At 36.7% G+C, this 20,166-nt stretch overlaps 1 protein-coding gene across 3 annotated transcripts in view; it reads left to right on the top strand.

The window, feature by feature from the left end:
* The window catches only part of PDS5B (PDS5 cohesin associated factor B), a 108,684-nt gene that overhangs the window by 67,680 nt on the left and 20,838 nt on the right, over positions 1 to 20,166 (top strand). For all 3 annotated transcript variants that reach the window (XM_068672927.1, XM_068672932.1, XM_068672931.1), the window contains exons 18-24: positions 542 to 647; positions 2,236 to 2,396; positions 3,019 to 3,142; positions 4,068 to 4,226; positions 5,451 to 5,519; positions 10,356 to 10,492; positions 16,999 to 17,122. In XM_068672927.1, coding sequence (XP_068529028.1) covers positions 542 to 647; positions 2,236 to 2,396; positions 3,019 to 3,142; positions 4,068 to 4,226; positions 5,451 to 5,519; positions 10,356 to 10,492; positions 16,999 to 17,122 — 880 coding nt within the window. The remainder of the gene's footprint in view (positions 1 to 541; positions 648 to 2,235; positions 2,397 to 3,018; positions 3,143 to 4,067; positions 4,227 to 5,450; positions 5,520 to 10,355; positions 10,493 to 16,998; positions 17,123 to 20,166) is intronic.

A 20,166-nucleotide genomic window follows, 5' to 3' on the forward strand; every position in this document is an offset into this window, starting at 1 on the left:
CAAAATTTACTGCAGGTATATTCTGAATATTGTACAGTCCTTTACAGGGAAGCTGCCTACAGCACTTACTAACAAGATCATTTGGATAATCACCATTTCCCTTCCTAGGGTACAGTGTAAGAAAAAAACAAGCAGTCAAAACAAGCAAGGTGAAATATGCAGGAGATAAGTCTCTTAAATTTCCGATCAACTTCCAGCACAGCTGTTTAATGGTTATTTTATTTATTGCTGTTAGACTAAGCAGTATTAATGGTTATTTTCTATAAATTATTAAGAATCCACAGGATCTAGTACCCTAATCATAATTCTTATTTGAATTTGTTTCTTTTAATGCTCAAATTATTTTATTCCTTCGGTCATCCTTCTAGACTAATGTGTAATGCTTAATCCATGATGCTTAAATGTTTTTTAACTTCATGCTTAATGGGTGATGAAGACAATCATATTGTGTATGTAGTTCAATTGCATTTATTTTATAATAGGCTTATGTTGTGTATGTATTGCAGTAAACACAAGGCCATGTTTTTATCTTCCTCTTCAGTGCCCTTATCAAGCAAGTAAACAAATCTATAGATGGAACAGCTGATGATGAAGATGAGGGTGTACCTACTGACCAGGCAATCAGAGCAGGTCTTGAATTGCTTAAGGCAAGTGTACTCTTGGTGGTCAGTAAGCATGTAAAAACTTTCTAAAGTAACATTGTTAAAATAAATTTGTAATTAGCCCTCAATATCTTCAGTCATAAGCATTTTGCTGGGTATCTGGAAGAATATCGGTTTGATTATGATTGTCTATGCACATCTTCTGTAAGTTATGTATAAGGCTATATTAGAAATCATTTAGAAGCTTTTCTACAAGTTAAAAGTAGCTCTATGTGTGACATCAGCAGCTGAGTTTTGAGTACTAGAGTGTGAATTCAGTGGATTGTGAATACAGTTAATACTGCTTCTAGAACTATACCGTACTTGTTTATCTGTACAATGCAGTGGTTCTCCTGAGTTCCACGTAAATTGGGGTCTTATCTATAACTATTGTCTGTAGTTTTTCTTGAGACTCAGTTAACACAGCAAACCCTATTAAGATGCATTTCTGGGGACGTTGTATAGAATTTCTTACTCTGTCCTCCCTTCTTCCTAGGAGGAAAAAGGCTGATCACTATGTTAATTGCAAATGCTGTTGAAAGTGTGAAACTAAGTGCAGCTACATAGGTCTTTGACTTTCACTTAGTACTTTTAAAGCTAGTGTATTTGAGAGAGACTCTACAGTTTATCCTGTATTTGCTAGGAAAGGTACTTGTGTCATACTACCATCATATAACTGAGGTCATATTGGGAGTAGTCCAACTGTGGGTTGATCTCAGAGGCCTCAAAATCTACAGGACTCTCACACTGAAGCATTCAGAACATCTTAGATCAGCTATGACTCTGACAGCTTCCATGTACTTCTGATATTGGGGGCCCTAGAACTCCAGGTGGAATCTCATGAGAGCAGAGCAGAGGGACAGAATCCCCTCCCTCACCCTGCTGGCCATACTGCTCTTCATGCAGCTGAGGATACAGGTGGCTTTCTGGGCTGCTCCATCATATGGAAAGAGGCTAATAATCAACAAACACTTTAAGATGAAGGAAAGACAAAGTTTCAGAGAGGAACAGATGAGGATTTTGTTTTAAAGTGGGACGATTGTCATACTTGAAGATAGAGTCAGCAGAGTCCAAGAATATGAAGGAGAGGTAGAAGATCTGGTCAGCTCTGGTAGTTTCTAGGAGTGTCTGGAGACTGTATTGGGTACGTTGCTCACTACAGAGCAATATACCCAAGAGTTGTTCCACTTAGCAAGGAAAACAGTTGCATCTAAGAGGTCTGGGAGCACACAAGCTTCATTCTTTTTGGAGAAACAAAATTACAAGATAACCACCATTATGTTTCTCTTAAAACCTGCTTCTGCTGTAACCCTGTACTTGCTAATGTAGACGTAACCACTGAGAAGTGCACGCTTACAGTAACAGCAGAAGTAGAGACTGCAAAATTGGGTAAAACAGATGAGACAATGTATAAAGACAGAAGGTTAAGAGATGCTTTAAAAAAAAACGAAAAAGAGAAATATGGATTATGTGATAAAAACAGACTGTTTTAAAAATATTCCAAGATGGCAGGAAAAAGTGACTTTTGAAGGAGTATTCAATCTACGTGGACCTTTTACAAAATTTTAACATGGCTTTTTTTTCTTTTTGGCAGGTACTTTCATTTACCCACCCTATCTCATTTCATTCAGCTGAAACTTTTGAATCTCTCTTGGCTTGCTTGAAAATGGATGATGAAAAAGTGGCAGAAGCTGCGTTACAAATTTTCAAAAACACAGGAGGCAAAATTGAAGAAGACTTTCCTCATATAAGATCGTAAGTTGTATATCTTATTCTGAGTAGTGTTTTTCATCACATGGGTTTTTAGAATCTCATTCTCATTCTTGCTTTGGCAGGATATAGTGTTATACTACATTCTTCTGGAAGAAAGTATTACTTCAGATAAAACAGGAAAGATTTGCATGACTTTAAAATGCAGTAGCTTTTTGAAGAATAGAAGTGAAATGTATGCAAAGAAGTATTAGCTGATATGTCCCTGATACTGCTATAATTTGTATAATTGCCTTTCAGATTCACTTCTTATAAAATTAAGTAAATAGCAATGTAAAAATGTTCTTTGCAATCTAATATCCAGGGAGTAGGGATGTGTAGATAAGAATATTTTGAAAAGAGCATTTTAGTAGCTTATGCAGGTAAAATGTTTGTTTTGCCACATGAGATTATATCAGTGAAAACTGCTGTATTTTTTTGCTTGCAAGTCACATAAATAACCATTTTTTCCTGTCTTTGAAAAATTGCCGAAACCAGGAGAATTATTAGCATTTTCACAGAGGTGTTGTATTCTATATATGTAAATAGTTATTCTTTGTTAGTTCGATATTGTGGGAAGTTTCTAGCTTTTGAAAAGGTGCTTATCTTTTTTTCCCTTTTTTTCAAGTGCTTTGCTTCCAGTGTTGCACCATAAAGCTAAAAAAGGACCTCCTCGCCAAGCCAAGTATGCTATTCACTGCATCCATGCAATATTTTCCAGCAAAGAAACACAGTTTGCACAGATATTTGAGGTAAAATGAAAATATTTAGGTTGCTTTTTATTAGTCTTTCATAGTGCGTGTGTAAATTGAAGGTTACAGTGGCAATATGTATGGTGAGTTAGTTGTGTTGAACTAAAAATAGTAGTAGAATATAGTTTTTAGTGTCCCATGATCCATCATTATACTGGCAGAGATTGCTAAGAGGAGTTGTGGATACCCCCTTTCTGGAAGCTTTCAAGGCTAAATTGGATGGGACTTTGTTCAACTTGACCTAGTGGAAGGTACCCCTGCTCATGGCAGGGGGATTAGGGGGAACTAGGTGATCTTTAGAGGCCCCTTCCAACCCAAGCCCTTCTATGATCATGTGTAAGGTTATATATTTTAATAAACTAGAGTAAAACAAAGTTTTGGACAGTCTGCTAGACCTATGAACAGTTCCTGGAAAGAAGACCCATACACCACTCCTCAACTCCATTGGGATTGGCCCAAAGTATTCAGTTTCTTACAGAAGTTATGAAAAACTGAATTATGGTAGAAATTATTTAAATAGATGTCATCGTTTTAATTGCAAATGTCCTTTTTAATTAGGGCCCACCAGTCTTTTATCTCAAAGGGTAAATCTGTCCACTACTGAAATTGCCATCTTGAGATTCAGTATGCCCACGTCTTAAACAGGAAATTACATTTTTAATCCATTGTTTCCCAGATGGTCCTTCTTGAGCTACCACTTTGAACTACCCAGATACGATTAACATTTTGTCTATTTCTTCTTGATTTTTCTTTCAATTCATAGGAGACCTACGGGTTGGAGAAGGTGTTTAAATCTAAATAGTCAACAGTTCTTTCAAAATTATATTTCTGAAATAGAAATGTGTGTCGCCCTCTTCCCCAACCCCTGACCCAAACGAGACATAGATTATATGAGTAATATTTGAATTTGTTGCCTTTATTCTAGCCACTGCATAAAAGTCTGGATCCAAGCAATTTTGAGCATCTCATTACACCGTTGGTTACTATTGGCCACATAGCCATGCTAGCACCTGATCAATTTGCTGCTCCTTTGAAATCCTTGGTTGCCACTTTTATTGTTAAAGATTTGCTAATGAATGATAGGGTGAGTATTTTTAAAATCTTGTTCAAAGATTCCCCTTCTCCTGTAGTGGGATACTCATCAAGTACTTGTAAAAATATTTGGTTTTGCTGGTTCTACATTTTTTATGCTTCTCCTTCGATTTCCGCATACGCTGTGTGACCCAGTTGAAAACTCACAATACAGGAAAAGTAGGAGCACTGGTTTGATAGTCCTTACAAAGATGATACGCTGTATAGCACAGCATTTGATTGCTCGTGTGTTCCCTTTTGTTAAAAGTAGTATTGTTACTGACTTTGCTCAGTCTATTGTCTTAAGTGAGCAAGTCGTGATTTATTTATTTTTTTTAGGAGTATGTGCGTTGGGTTAATGTGGCAAGCTTCCTGCAAGGATTGGCAGAGATGAAGAGTGATGAGTTCACTGCAGTCCCCATTCCCTTTCTCCCTGCACTGCTCAGTTGGGGTGGAAGTAAGGAGGGAGAAGAATTAAGATTGAGGCAGAGCCTGGGAAAAAGTGGGGTTAGGGACAAAGGTGTTTTTAGTTTGCCTTTAGTTCTCAGTGCCTTCCTCTGATTTTAACTGGCAACAAATTCAATTAATCTTCCTTAAGCCAGGTCTGTTTTGCCCATGACAGTAATTGGTGAGCGATCTCCCTGTCCCCGTCTCAACCCATGAACTGTTTCATCACATTTGCTCCTCTGATCTTGCTGAGGAGAGGAAGTGAGAGAGCAGCTGGGTGGACACCTGGCAGCCAGCCAAGACTAAACCACATGGTGCATTTGAAATTAAAATACAGTTTTTAAATGGAAGACTGTTAATCTCAATTTGTCTGAGAATTCTGTATTGATAGTGGTTAAAAAATGGAAAAAAAAAAAACCTTGTGTGTCGTCAGCTATATTTAGGAAGAGATTTACAGTCTAAAGCTATGCATGTGAGGTTCAAATATACTGGATATTGAAAATGTTGACAGTTGTTTTCAAAGCAGTGTTTATTACATGGAAATGACTGCTTTGGAGTGTAATAATGACAACAAAAACCCTTGTGCTAGTGATACATTTGCTGATATTTGAGTACTGAGGTAAGAACAGTATCTCACTTCTGTAACGGTTACTTCTATAAAATACACAAGGCATGAAGCTAACCAGTGAGTGCTGCTGTATTGTTTTCAGAAGCAAACAGGAAAGAGGAGATTACAGCAGGTTTCACTGAAGAGTAACAGTAGTGTAACAAAATGTAAAATTTGGTTTAGATTCCAGGAAAAAAGACGACAAAACTTTGGGTCCCAGATGAAGAAGTGTCTCCTGAAACGCTTGTCAAAGTAAGTAGCACTTAATATGTTTTCTTGTGATTGTGAGTGTAAAAGATAATAAAGAAAATTAAGTGTCTGGATTCCTAGAGCTGTCAGTTCTGTTTGCTTGTCACTTTTCTAAAAGTAAAAATGATTAGCTATTTTAAAATTAACAACTCTATAAGAATACACATTTCTTTTGATTGACAGATAAAATAATTTGGTTTTGGGAGCATCTACTTTTACTTTTATAAATAAATACATTTTGTATACTCCATATTTAATTTTTATTGAATTTTTGTTACAGGTTTTGTGGGCAACACTCAAGTATTCTAGATGTAGTCACAATTGACGTTTTTTTTTTTTTTTTTCCTGTTTAGCAGGAATTAAATGTCATAGGGACATTGTTAATGTCTTCCCTTTTCTTCGGAATTTTTAGTACATTTCAAGAAACTTTTAGTTTTTTGGAGTATGGAAAAAGTTGTTCTTGGATTTCATTTTTTGTAAATGAATACATGTGTTACATTGTATGCAGAGAAGAGTAATGTGAATAGAGAAAATAATTAAAAAAATACTTCATTTTTTTCATGCTTAATGTCACTTGAAGCTTGTTCTTTCTAAAGTTTATTAATTTTTAATTAATCTTATAATATATTATTATCATCTCAAATTTATTGTTATAATTTCTGTGCTTGCTGGTAGATATTCTTTCATTTTGCAGAGATAGACTTATGCTGTAGAAAATACATCCTATGTCTATTTGTCTTCAAATTATATTTAGAGAGATTATATTTCAACATTTTATTTTGTAATTAGAAAGATGCATGTACTTTGTACCATGCTGTTTGAGTTAATTAGAGCAGTTATTTCATTTCTAGTGCCTTTTGAATAAAGTTGCTCTGATGATGTTAAGAAGTTGTTTGCCTTCTCTCTTGAACTTGTTAAACCATTTTTAGCACAGGACCTCCTGGTCTGCTGGTTTTATAAGTTCTTTGGTTTCCAGCTTGTTACCGAGCTGATTATTGAAAATTTTTCAGTTATGTTTGGAGCTGATCTGTTAGTTTTCTGTGCGTTCAATTTTTATGCTTAGCAAAGGTATTTGCTAAGCAAAGGTATTTTTCCTATTTGTGCAAGGCCAGGGTTGCATAGTACACTCCCAAGTCTGTTTAAAAAAAGCTTGGTTTTCTTCATTTCATGAACTGCTAGTTTATGATTTCACTTGAGTGTAACTTGTAGTAGTAAAGAATAATTTTAAAATTTTTAAAATGATTTGTGAAGATGTGTAATATCTCTTTAAAACGTTTGTTGTTGTTGTTGATAAAACCTTACGGCTTGGCTATTTAGGAGTGAAATTGGCTTATAGAAAATCTTGAGGCAACTTGGAGTTGAAGCCAAGCTTGCAAGTTGTAAGAAGTATTTATTGGCAAGTAAAAACAGGTTACTGTGAAAATTGATCTGCAAATTTAATTAGCATTTATTACCATTGTGAAGCCTATATTTAATGACCACTGCAGGCCATACCATTAGTTTATGAATGGATTTGTCTGACAGTATTTTCTTTACTCTGGTTTTAAAAGCCTTTTTCTTCTTTTGTAACATGACTGTATAATAGAGCTAATGGGTATCTTAAAGCTAGCAGGTTTAATTATGAAAGGGGGAAGGAAAGATGAACAGAAAAATTGTATCCTCATTTAGGCTGGGAGGTGCTGTCCACCCTAACAGCCAGACTGTTAGATGGAGGTTGGGCTTTTGGATGCTAAACCTTAAGTGAAATGAAGTCTGTAGATGAATGTTTCATTGCAGTATTAATTATCAGACTCAAATTCTTATGCCCAGCACCCGAGTTTCTGCTCTCAAGCAGTAATCTCTCTTGACAGTGATCACTACTGAATATTTCAGTGCACCTTGCGGCTAGATTGAGACTTAAGTAGTAGCAGTAGCATTCCTTGTTTCTTTCTATATACACTGCAGTATTAGATTTCTAATCCTATTTCTCTAGCTGTGCTTTAAGGCAGGTACTGCTTCATTTTTCATTACTGTACAAACCTTGAAGTTCTGTTGATATTCTTGTGGCATTTGTGGCTCTGGATACTTGAATAGTAGAATTTTGAGCTACCTGCTGTTGTTGTAATGTGGATGTAGAAGGGAGACAGTGTTTATAGGATTGTTTTCTAGGCTTGCTTCATGGGATGGGAACCCATTTAATTCTTACAGTGGAGATACAACAGTAACCTTGATCAGAGAAAAAGGCTAAAATTTACTGTTGATATTCTTTATTGCTAATTTTCATCTTTAAAAATTGATACTTATTCATTGCTGATGACTTATGTAAAGGCTTGTTGTATTATTAATTTCAGTTATCTCATGTGGCAAGTCAGGGATCTGTCACGTTATATTCACCATCTCAGAAAAAGAAATATTTTTTTCTTGAGCTTAGAGTGCACCTAGTTCATGTTGTGCAACTAAATCTATTACAAGGGAGTCATTTGTGACTTTTGATATGGTTCTGACCTGTGTAGTATTTTGACTTGCTTGACGTTTTCATGTTGTATATAATCTAAACTTTCATTTTTAATCTCAGAGGAGAATTCTAGGCTCATGCAACGTAAATTGAAACAAGAAGTTCAGAGTGGATATAAGAAAAGAAATGTGAAAAGAGTCAGGCAGTGTAACGTGTTGTCAGGAGGCTGTGCAATCTCTATTCTTGGAGGATTTCAACACCCAACTGGATAAAACTGAGACCAACGTGGTCTGACTTCATAGCTGACCTTCATTTGAGCAGGAGATTGGGCTGGACATGACCTGACACTCCTCCTAATCTGAATTATCCTTTAATAGTTATCCTGTTTGGCTGCAAAGATGAAATTTAAAACATGAGGATGGTGCAAACTCATGTTTCTTTAAGTCTTCTGGTAGCCAGAAGCAGCGACTGGGGATTTTCATGTCCCAAACTAATTTCACAGGAATATTTAACTCTGAGGGGTTGCTGTAATCTCATCAAGATGTCATTAACACCAGCAGAGAAGTAGGGAACAGAGTGGGGGTGAAGGAAAATTGTGAAGGACCTGGGATTAGGACTTTGTATGTGGTGAAATGCCTAGAGGAGACTCACACAGTAAAACTAGGGGAAAGGGGCTGTGGAGGGGCAGAGAGAAGCAAAAGTAGCTTGGTGCTAATGCAGTTACTCAGTTCTGGGAGTGAAGATTGCTATGCACCACTTACTTGAAGACCAAATAGAGTTGTTTCTATCCTCGCAACAAATGGGAAGGCGTAATGATATACTGGTTATAAAATGAAGAAATTGAATTGATAAACTGTCAAGACAACTGCTGCTGCTATTATTATTATGATGACCATCATCGCCTGATAAATACCTACCAACTGTTTCAGTGGAAGACCAACCGAAAGTTAGGGCAAGACTGAATTTCATTTTCGTTCCACAAACTCCATTTGTGCTTTTAGTTCTTGATAGCCTGCCTCCTGCTGGTGTTAGCCAATACACTTGGGTCTGTCGGTGGAGTAGATGGGCTGCAGTGCTAAAAATGAACTCATAAAGATAACAATCGTAGAATTTAAAGATCTGAAGGACCCATTACGATCAGTTTGTTACATGGAGGAAAACAGCTGCATGATGGAAATTTGTTCAGTAATATTGTGAATGGTCTCTGTGAAGTTGGTAGAACTGCCTTTTCCATTAAGGACAAAATTCTCAGTTATTGTGTAGAAGAAACAAGTTTATATTAAAGCAGAGTAACCGGACTCAGCCCACAGTAGGTTCCTTCCAGTGCTAGCTTCATTTTTTTTCTACATTCATCTTAGATTTCCAGAACTTTTGAGTTCTCTCCTTTGATTTTTATTTCGCCATGATGTTTATTTGATTCAAATGAACGTTTTCATTTTACTGGAAGAGAATATTCTTCTTTCTGCTTTCTTTATTGTCACTGCTCTGAAGAAAAAATAACAGAGATTCAGATACTAAAACAAACTTAATCTCCAAATTCATGCTTTACTTTCGCTAATGAAATGTGAAATTATTCAGTGTTTTGTGATAGCTGCTGGATTCTGCATATTTTTTAGAAGCTTGCCTTGAAAGACTTGATGTTTCCATTGGCAAAGAATAAGTTATCATCAGTAATGGTCTTTGAGGCTTTTCTTTTAATAACTGTTACAGAAATACTCTTTTCCAGGACCAGTGGTCTTAATACAGGTTGATACTCTACTGGTTGAAATGTCTATGAAGTGGTATTTAATTTATGCTTCTTAAATAATTTTATACTCTCAAATATTATACATATAAAGATTTTATAGGGATTATTTAAGCATAGGAATTATATGAGGATGGAAATCTGTTTCACACTTTGATCCACTATAACTATAAATTGTTTTGCCTATTCTACAATGTATTAATTAATAAATAAGGTCAATTAAGACAGTGTTGTCACAGGACAGAATACGTGATTGCTTAGTGGAAAGAACTGTTCAGACTTTAAATAAATGTTGTGTGACTTCTGTTTGCTATAATAAATGTTTAAGATTTTCAATGAAAAATTTTCTTTTTATCTGTCTAGTTATCTTTCAGTAGTGTGCATAGTACTTTTAAATTATGTTTTGCAGCCTTGGCAAGCTTATGTTAGTAGAAAGCACTTGAGAAAATACCGTATGATTAAACTGATAGATATTTTTAGATTATCTTACAATTTTACAACAATATGTGTTTTTATAATCATAGGTTTAATATATTGAATAAGTCATATTTATGATTATATTAAATATAAGTAAAATATTTTGTAATGCATACTCTTGAAGTTATTTTTAAAGAGAGGCTTGTGGTGTGATTTGACTTTTGTATATCAAAATCTCTTTCAGATTCAGGCCATCAAGATGATGGTTCGATGGTTGCTAGGAATGAAGAACAACCACAGTAAATCAGGAACTTCTACTCTAAGGTTGCTAACAACAATATTACACAGTGACGGAGATTTGACAGAGCAGGGGAAAATTAGGTATGTAAAGACAATAAAGTTGTGATATCTCTGACGCAGTGGGGGAGAGTACCTACATTTTAGTCAAATTAGTACTTAAACTATTCTGTTAGTATTTTAAAATGTTTATACAATTTGTTTTTTAAGAACTAATGGTAAGCTTGGCTGAATTCCTACGTAAGTTTGCTGAGTCTTACTTTATTTTCACATTGTAGATATATTTTAACTTTTAATCTTCTTCATCTTTCTTCAAAGGGCTATTATTCATATTGCACGAATAAACTGAGTAACTTCTTTCCCACTGAAAATTGGTTTTAATTTTTTTTGTGCAGCTTGCCACTGCTGATGTACCAGTTGTTTGCTAAAGGTCTATAGGCAGGCTTTTTAATAGTAAATAATAGTATATTGCAGGAAATCAGGTGGGAATAGCTAGTGCGTAAGGCACTTATGTTTGAAGGCAGACTTCATTCCCTGTAGGCCTCTAAAAGTGAGAGGAGGATGGAAATGTATAAAGAAGATTAAGTCTCAATAAATTATTTCCCTTTTAGGTGGTTGTTAGACAATTTTATTTTTTTTTTTCTGGGTATCTTCTTAATCCGCTGCTGTAGGGGAAATGACAAATTGTCAGTCATTATTGTTTTCCAAACACTGAAAATTTCTGTCTACAGAAACCATTGAGTGCATGCGTGGATTGTGCCAGTAGGAGTAAAAGATTTTAATTTTGGGATAGAGTTAAATGTTAGACAGTGTTTATGCAAATTAAAACCTATGTTGTGTGTGTAAAATTGCAAATCTGAGAATTTTCTAGGATGTTATCTTTGTAGCAACATAGAGTCTTTCTTAAAGTTCCTTGTAAATAGCTGTTTTATAGTTTTAAATTCTGTAATATGACAGTTCATGGCATTTACTAGGGAACTAAGCTGACAGTATGTTAGCTTTTAGTATAACTGCTCAGAGATCGTTGTTGGCTTATCTAGTAGCTTGTCAACATAGCAGTTCTGTAGGACCTGTGCATTTTCATGCTTGGAGTGATGATTCAATACCGTGTGTGTTTTAGAAATACAATTTTCCCACTCTTTTTGTGTTCCTGGTAACAGCTGTATGTAACGATGTGGTCAGTTCTCCGTTATTCAAATTACTGGAGGGCTGAGATACCTTCAGTGGAGGCAGAGAGCCGCAATGAAGTGTGAGGTTGCCCTGTGTTAGAGCCTGTTCGGGTCAAGCTAGGATTCTTTAATACAGTTCTTGTCATAATTTACAGTTGTTTTTTTTAAGGGTACCTTAATCTAGATAGCAGGATCCAGGGGATTTCCTTGTCTCATGGTCCTGTGGAGATGACAGGTTGCACCCTATTCCTGTTTCCAAGTCCATCCATTAGCAAGCCTCACTGCAAACCTCAAATGGGGAAGCAGAGGATGCTTGCCCCTGTATGTGCAGCCAGCCACAAACAAATGAACATAAACAGCAGAACCTCATCTTCCTAGGAAACCATATAAAACAAAGTGTAAATAGCCTAATAAGCCTCTTAGAATTGATGTTGAAGGAAAAACCCTTTCTGCTGATCCTTCCTCTATTTCACTACAAGACCCTTTGTCTTACTGACCAACTAGCCCAACTGGAATTGCTTGCTGGTGCATTTGTCTGGCTCTTGCAAATACACCCTCCAACCCCAGAGCCTGAACCTCTTCATGGGAATGAATGATGAGCCAACTGAGACCCTATGGTAAGGATTAAAGACCCACACCACTATGGGTGACATTTGTAGAGTCTGTGTAGACCATCTGAGTAGGGAGAAGAAGTGGATGAGACCTTCCTCTTGTTGCCTGCTGGAGACAACCTAGCTTTTGCAGACCTTGGTCCTCATGGGGGACTTCAACCACACAGATATCTGCTGGAGAATCAACACAGCAGGGCATAAACAATCCAGGAAATTCCTGAAGAGTATTAGTTACAACTTCCTGGCGTGAGCGATGGAGGAGGCAGCAAGGAGAGGTGCTCCAGTAGGCCTAGTACTCTAGCTTGCTAGGGATGCTAAGATTGAAGGCAGCCTTGGCTGCAGTGACCGTGAGATGATGAAATTCGGGATACTGAGAAGACGGAACAGGGCAAAAAACAAGATCACAATGCTGGACTTCAGGAGGGTGGACTTTGGCCTCTTCAGTGATCTACTTGGAAGAATCCTATCAAAAAAGGCCCTGGAGGGGAGAGGAGCTCAAGAAACCTGGTTTATATTCCAGGATTGCCTCATCTAAGTTCAAGAGTTCTGACAAAGAGGGTCTGTTCTGACAAATAGAAGGTCAGGTGAAGATACCAGGAGACTTGTGTGGGTGAACAAGATGCTCCTGGCAAAACTTGCATATGAAAAGAAGTATGCAGAAGGTTGAAGAAGGGTCAGGTAACCCGGGAGGAATAGAGAAGCTGTCTGAGCATGCAGAGACAGAGTTAGGAAAATCAAAGCCCAAATGGAATTGAATCTGATGAGGGTTGTCAAAGACAAGAAGGGCTTGTACACAGATGACTGAAGGAAGATTAGGGAAGATGGACACCTGCTGCTGAATAGGGCAGGGGCCCTGGTGACACAGAACGTGGAAAGTGCTGGGGTGTTGAATGCCTTCTTTGCCTCAGTCTTCACAAGTCAGACCAGCCTTCAGGAATCCCAGGCTCTGGAGACCAGGGAAGTCTGGAGCAGGGAAGATCTATTCCTGATGGAAGAGGATCAGTCAGGGAACACTTATGCAATCTGGACGTACCGCTGCTGGGATGCACCCAGAGTGCTGAGAGAGCTAGCTGATGGCATTGTGAGGCCACTCTTAATCTCTGAATTATCGTGGTTGATTGGGAGACCTGCCTGAAGACTGGAGGACAGCATTTTTCTGATCTTCAAAAAGGTCCTGAAGAAGGTAACAGAGCAACTAATTCTAGAAAGCATTTCCAGGCACAGTAAAGTCATCAGGAGTAGGTTCAGCAATGGGTAGTCATGTTGGCCAAGGTGATAATATTCTGTGGTGACATGGCCCTCTTGTTAGATGAGAGAAGAGCAGTGTATAGTGTCTGCCTTGACTTTAGGAAGGCTTTCAACACTGTCTCCATTAAAATACTCATAGAGAGGCTGATGAAACATGCACTGAATGAGTAGGCAGTGAGATGGACTGAAATCTGGCCCAATGGCCAAGCCCAGAGTGTGGTGACTAGTGGCACACAGTCTTAGCTAGAGGCCAGACCTTTATTCATCACCATTTGTGAACACAGTGGCAATGTGTACTGGGTCCCTACTGTAGACATCTGCTGCTGCTCCTCCTTTCAGATTAGAGTAGGCTTTGGAAGGGGTGAAATTGTCTGCTCAGTGCAGAACCTAGTCTTTTAAACTGTATTGGGTCTGCTGCTATTCTGTGTAGAGTCAATTTTTGTGTTTGTGGCTTGCATTTGTCTTTTGAACAATAACATGTAATTTGCTAAAGATAATTGAATTAACTGAAAGTGGCTGGGTTCAGGAGAGATTTAACCTCTTGTGAGCTGAGAGGCATGCTGAAAGCATTTTTACTGTCATTCACTTTGGTGTTATAAGTTCTAATCTTATTGTTCCACATCATTAGAAGTTTGTGCCAAAACTTATGGTTGATTCCTTAATCAACCATGAAAGTGATTCTGTCCTCATACCTTTTTAATAAAACTACACAGCTGTACTTTTCAATGACAGTGCAAGGGAATGGGATTTGTTAAATTTCAAAGCACAATTCAACGCAGAGTGTCAGGTGAAGGCAAGGCCCCACTTGGAAATCAAGTAAACAAATCCCTACTCTTCATCTTTCTTACTTTGAAGTAGTAGGTTTGTTGACTTTGCTAGATTGCTTTTAATTACTTTGAAATGTTAGCATATGTAGATTAAATTCACCAGCGTTGGAAATGTTTTAATATTGAATTTGGTCAACAAACAATATCTCAAAGGTCCTTTCATGGTCTTTTATTTTTTTTATTTTTATAAACCATAAACAGTTTTACAAATTTAAAATTCAATATGGTACTAATTTTCTCTTTCTGGTTAGGTAAAACGGCCAAGTTGGATATTACATGCCTTATTTGTAGTAGAATTTTAATTTAATTTATGCTAAGTATAAAATAACCTACCTCCTTTGGAGGACACCAGCTGTTGCTGAAAATATTGACATTATGTATGCACCTGCAGTGAGATTTTTTTTCCAAAACGATTATTGGTATTTTCTTTACAGTGAAGCTTACCAAGAGAAAAATTACTTAAATCTTTGGCTTTTAGAACTTGATGCTTGTACATTATAGATAATCTGCTACACCATCTGACACACAACGTTGTATTTAGAGTTTTTTTAGAAGAAACTTTTTGTTCTGTGGAACGTGCTGACGAAATTGGACACTGGCATTTACACTCCGTGAAGCAGAAGGAAAAATTTTAACTACCAGTTTGTGAACTGAGAGATGATTATATACCAGATACGTTTTAAAGGCACATTTATTTGGATCATCTTTGTGCAGCCCACCACCTTAATTAAGACCAAGTATTTTGCGCTTGATAATATCTTTCCGTGTGGCTGAACCTTTGTTCTCATTTCAAACATTTTATCTTCAACAATAGTAATAGCACTCCAGAGAACAAATGTCCAGGTCCCTCTTTTAGCTCTTAGAGAGCTTCTGATAGGACAAGGGTGTCTGTGGTATTAATTTTTGAAATTATTAGAAGTAATTGAAAACTGTAATTACGTCAGACTGATTTTTTTATTACAGCCTTATTCATTGTTTATGTTGGGATAATGCACATCAGAGCGCTTTTGGCTGTGACAATTAGATCAAAATAAATCCTTTATTAAGAGTTTCTTTTAGTATAATCCTCTTAGGAAATAGGATAGATCTGATCTTCACATTTAATTGTTAAATGATACTCCTAACTGACACTGTCCTCTTCCTCCTTCCTGCAGCGTGCACACATGCTTATGGGTATTTCTGGGACACAAGACCATGTTACATGTACTGCACAAAGATTTAGCCAACTTATAAGTGAAACATCTTTGATTCACTTTTCAGAATTAAATGCTATCACTACCAAAGCTAAGGAAGACTGAAAGTTCTTAATTTCATCCTTCCTTTGGCTCGCTCACTCTGTACTAGTAAGTTGTTATTGCTCGATTATCACTGGAGTGCAAACACTGAATCTTTATTGGGTTCACTTATCACAGTAGCTGCAATTTAAAGTGAAATTTAAGAACTAAATATTACCAAATTAATCTTCATGCCCTGTTTGAAAACTAGTGCGGCCTTTGTCTGGTCATCTGGTTGCTCATTGTCTATTTAGTTTTTGAAAAGTTGCCATTTCCACAGAGTACTGAGTTGTACATAAAGCCTGGTTAGTCTAAATTAAGACTTAAGCTCTTTAGGTATTTTTTTATCATGGACTCTGTGTTTAATAGTGGCTTTTCATCTTATTCTTTAAATGTCTTATACAGTTTTCATGGTAATGTACTTTGAGTACAGTTGCTGTTGCTAAGAGTAAAGGGCAAATGGTTAAGAAGTTTAAAAATATTAGCCCTCCTTGAATGAATGATTATTTCTAAATAACAATACAATTTAATTCCTGCTCCAGCATATCAAAGGAAGAAGCTGTACCTACTACTTCTGAATAGAAGAGAATATTAAGTGAGGGAGGCATTTATGAAGATCTTTCTTTGCCTGCTTTATCTGATAAAATAGAAGAGTAAAAGCCAAACTAAATTTACTAATGGACACATGAAGTGAATCAGTTTGCAAAGCTCATGTGAAGATGCTTTTGACGTTCTGATAACCTTTGTAAATATGGTTGTAGGTTACAGAAAGATCTCTTCAAGCACTTGCTAGTTTTCATAGCCAAAGATGAGTGTTCTGCTAGTAGGTGGGAGTACAGTTTGGGTGTGCAAGTCAAGTAATTGTACTTTGAATATATTAAAAAGTTTTTAATTTGCTACACCCTTTTTGCTGTTGTCTTAAAGATACAATTCACTTAGTCACCTATGAAAATATCTAATTAAAATTAATTCGTATGGATGTGCAGCATGGATTTTGTGGTATCTGTTTTTGCTAGAAAAGGTTTGGCAACTCTGGGGACTAGAAACGGGCTATTTCTTTGGCAGGAGCCCCCTGCTGAAGTAAAAGCAGCATGCTGAACAGAAGTATCTTACAGGCCTAATGAGGTCTCTGAAGGTCAACTTGGACTGTGCTGATCCAATGCACAACTAAACCTGATTCACATCTATGTGGAACTTCTAGGAAGTTCCAAGGAATATTTTTATTGTAAAGTTGGGGCAAGGTGTGTGGTAACAGACTTCAGAACGTGGTGGTATGAAAACTACTTTTGATTAGCAGTTTTGCTGTTGACTGGGGGCTAGGAAGGAGGAAAAACACATGGAAACTTTTCCTTCATTTAAAAATATCTGTTTTTCACCAGTGCAGACGTACTGGGACTTAAGTCAAATAATTCTGTATTGCTTTATTAATTAACCTTCATAATCTGTGTGCTTGTTTTTCAGCAAACCTGATATGTCTCGGTTGAGGTTGGCTGCAGGGAGTGCTATTGTGAAGTTGGCACAAGAACCTTGTTACCATGAAATCATCACCTTAGAACAGTACCAGCTGTGTGCACTAGCCATAAATGTAAGGAAACTGGGTGTGATGTGAGGGTTATCAAATATATATGTATATATGTTGTTTGTTGTGTATATTTCTGCTAATTTGATTTTATGCAAAACCCTCAGATTTGGCACGAGTGTAATTTTGTCCTATGTAATCCTGGAAATCTAGTTTGGGTAAGAATTAAGTGTTTTGGACATTGGTGACAACAGAGAACTTTGCTTCTTGATACTTGGGTAGAATGCATTTGAAATGTGGAGGCCTGCAAAGGTAGATGGCATCCTTTAAATAGCAGAAGAGGTAGGAGAGATTTTTCACTAGATATAGGGAGTTGTCATCCTGAACTTCTGCCTGTGAGCCCAAAGTAGCAGAAGGGAATTAACTTTTAAATTGTAAGTAGAGATGTAAAGATCCTCTGTGTTCCTGTCTTGTAAACTTTACAAATTCTGCAGAAATTGATTGGCCTTCTTATTTGTTTAACAAACTTTAGATTTTAAGCTATTTCAGGACAGGAATCCTGCCTTTACTTTTCCTTGAGACATCTAATGGATTATGAATACTTATTTATAAATTTTTTAGATCTTCTTGATGTTTCCTGCAATTTTCTTTCTTTCTGCCAGACTGTCAAGTTCAGATCCTCAGATACAGAGTAACTGTATTGGTTTCAGTGGGTTTTGCGTTTCTAGGTTGTACTGTATTAATTTCTCGCAGAGACTATCTGTGTATTTGTGTTTCAGAGGTTTGCATATGTACCTATGCATACATATGTGTTTATGCTTAGTAGTAAAAACCGTTTACTGATGGTAGACTCTTAAGATTTTAGAATAACAGATAATATTCCTTCTTGACACAATCAAGTCTAGCCACGGATTAGGACACTCAGATGACATCACAGCCAACTCCAGTATTCCATAACTTAATTTACAACAAGTTTTCTTTAAATGAACATACAAGAAAGCAGATTAAATAAAAGTAAAGGCAAAATTTTAAGAGTCATAATGACTGCACAGGTTCTACTGTGGTGCTGTGCAGGGTATTGCTTTTTTTTTTTTTCTGAGGGAATGTCATTCTCTATGTGGAATGATTGAAGTATAGAATACACGATTAAATGTTGTTGCTCCTTGCTATAGTAAGGTTCTGGTGGTAAACAGAGACTTTATGATGATTAAATGCGTGTAGTTTCAGTCATTTTAAAATAAATTATGTATGCCTTTGGCCAGACCTGTAACCTCACCAGCAGTTAAGTTTTGATTTGCAGAACAAATTTATATGTCAGCAAAGCTTCATATTGAAATAGAATAGAAAGTAATTGAGCATGGTGCTGAGTACTTCAGTATTTAACAGACCTTAAGATCCTATTTAAGATTTAATAAGATTTGCTGTTGAAAATGCCATTCTAATTATATTCAGAATAACACTTTTAGATTGCTTAAGTTGCGTTAAAAAAAAAACTTGCTCGGTTGCCTTCAGCAACTGTTTGAGGGTGTTTTAGTTGTTCCAGCAAGTCTGTCAATTTTCAAGAATCAGGGTCATGTCTGAGGGGTAACATACAGCTTTGTAAATATGTATTTTTAAAAGTTAGATGGTATCCTTCTGATAAATTGTGATTAAGTTTGGAAAGTAGATAGGTAAGGCTTACGTATGGTTTGTAGTTGTAGACTGTAAGAAATGTAGAAATTACTGTGTTTGGTCCTTTTTCCTACTAGTGTACTGAGGTGGTTTAAAGGTTATTTTTTATGTTAGGAGATAAATAAATAAAACTCGTACCAATTTATGTCTTGCAGTCAGGTCAGTAGCAATGAACTATGCGTTCCTTTGGCCTCTGAATCAGGGAGGACGTCTTTGTCAGCTTACCAACTATGCACACCTCTGTTCTAAGCTTTCCAAAGACATTAGGTAATGTTAACAAGCAGAAGAGGGCTCCACGTTACTCTTTTGCTGGGGGTGGATTTGCTGTGAAGGCAGGTTTTATACCCAGGCAGTAGATCACGAGTGTATCTTACAGATAAGGTTTGTAGTCTTGGGTCACTGCAGCTGCATTGGTCAGCTCTGGCTACAGAAGGCATTTCAGGGTTTCATAATGGGTGGAGGAAGACTATGGCTTCAAGCCCAGAGGAAAATGGGGCTTGATGAATTTCTTCTGGATTTCATTTTTGGTTAGGGTGATAATGGAAGCTTTTTTTTTTTTTTTCTGTTGAAATCACACTTTTCAATCCCATTTGCAAATTTGGCAGATTGAGTGTTACCAATGGCTAGGTTTTGTCGCTACTCTTCCTGTTGGCTGATAGCTGGAAACCTGAATTGTTTCTGGTTTCAAAACTGTCATTTAACTAAAATAGGTATTATTCCTGTTAATGCTCTTTTTTCATATTTAGAGATAACAAATCTTTCCTCTTGACCTTATTTTGGCAGGATACGTAAGTCAAGCTGCTTAGGGAGTCTTGTTTACAGCACACTTTTCTCTACATTTCCCAGTAACTGTTTTCCACACCTGCTTCTGTTAACCTTTCTTGGCTTTGAATGGTGTCTTAAAGTATGTAGGTTATTTTTATATAGAGAATTTTAAAGTTCATAACTTTTCTGGAAATATGTTGCCTAATAGATCATAGGAGTACATTTGCCCCCCTTTGTACTTTGTGTTCTTTGACGATTCTTAGTTACAGGTTATTCTTTTCCATGGTCAGTTGTGGTTCATAGGCTTCTACATTATAGTGGAAATGCTTGGTAATCTCTTAAGCATGTGACCTTTAATTTTGTTGAATTTTGTTCTGTTTCTAATGTTACTGTCTTGATGGAAAATTTGTGAAATTGCAGTAATAAAATCAACACGATTACTGGCGACTAAACAGTGTTTCAGTGCAGATGTTCACCTTTGGCCCCACAAACCAAGTGGTCCCATTGTAAGCAATTTCATTAACTCTGTGCCACAGTACCGTGCCAAATTAATCCTTAGATTCTGAGTGCCATATCTTTCTCTACAGCTTGAGCCTTAATTTTTCTTCTCACCTTCAGAGAAGCTTCAGTTGATTAATTCAATTTAAGTGTTCTGAATTGGTATAAAGAAACAT

This window comes from Anas acuta, chromosome 1 (genome assembly GCF_963932015.1).
Source record: "Anas acuta chromosome 1, bAnaAcu1.1, whole genome shotgun sequence".
Lineage (NCBI taxonomy): Eukaryota > Metazoa > Chordata > Aves > Anseriformes > Anatidae > Anas > Anas acuta.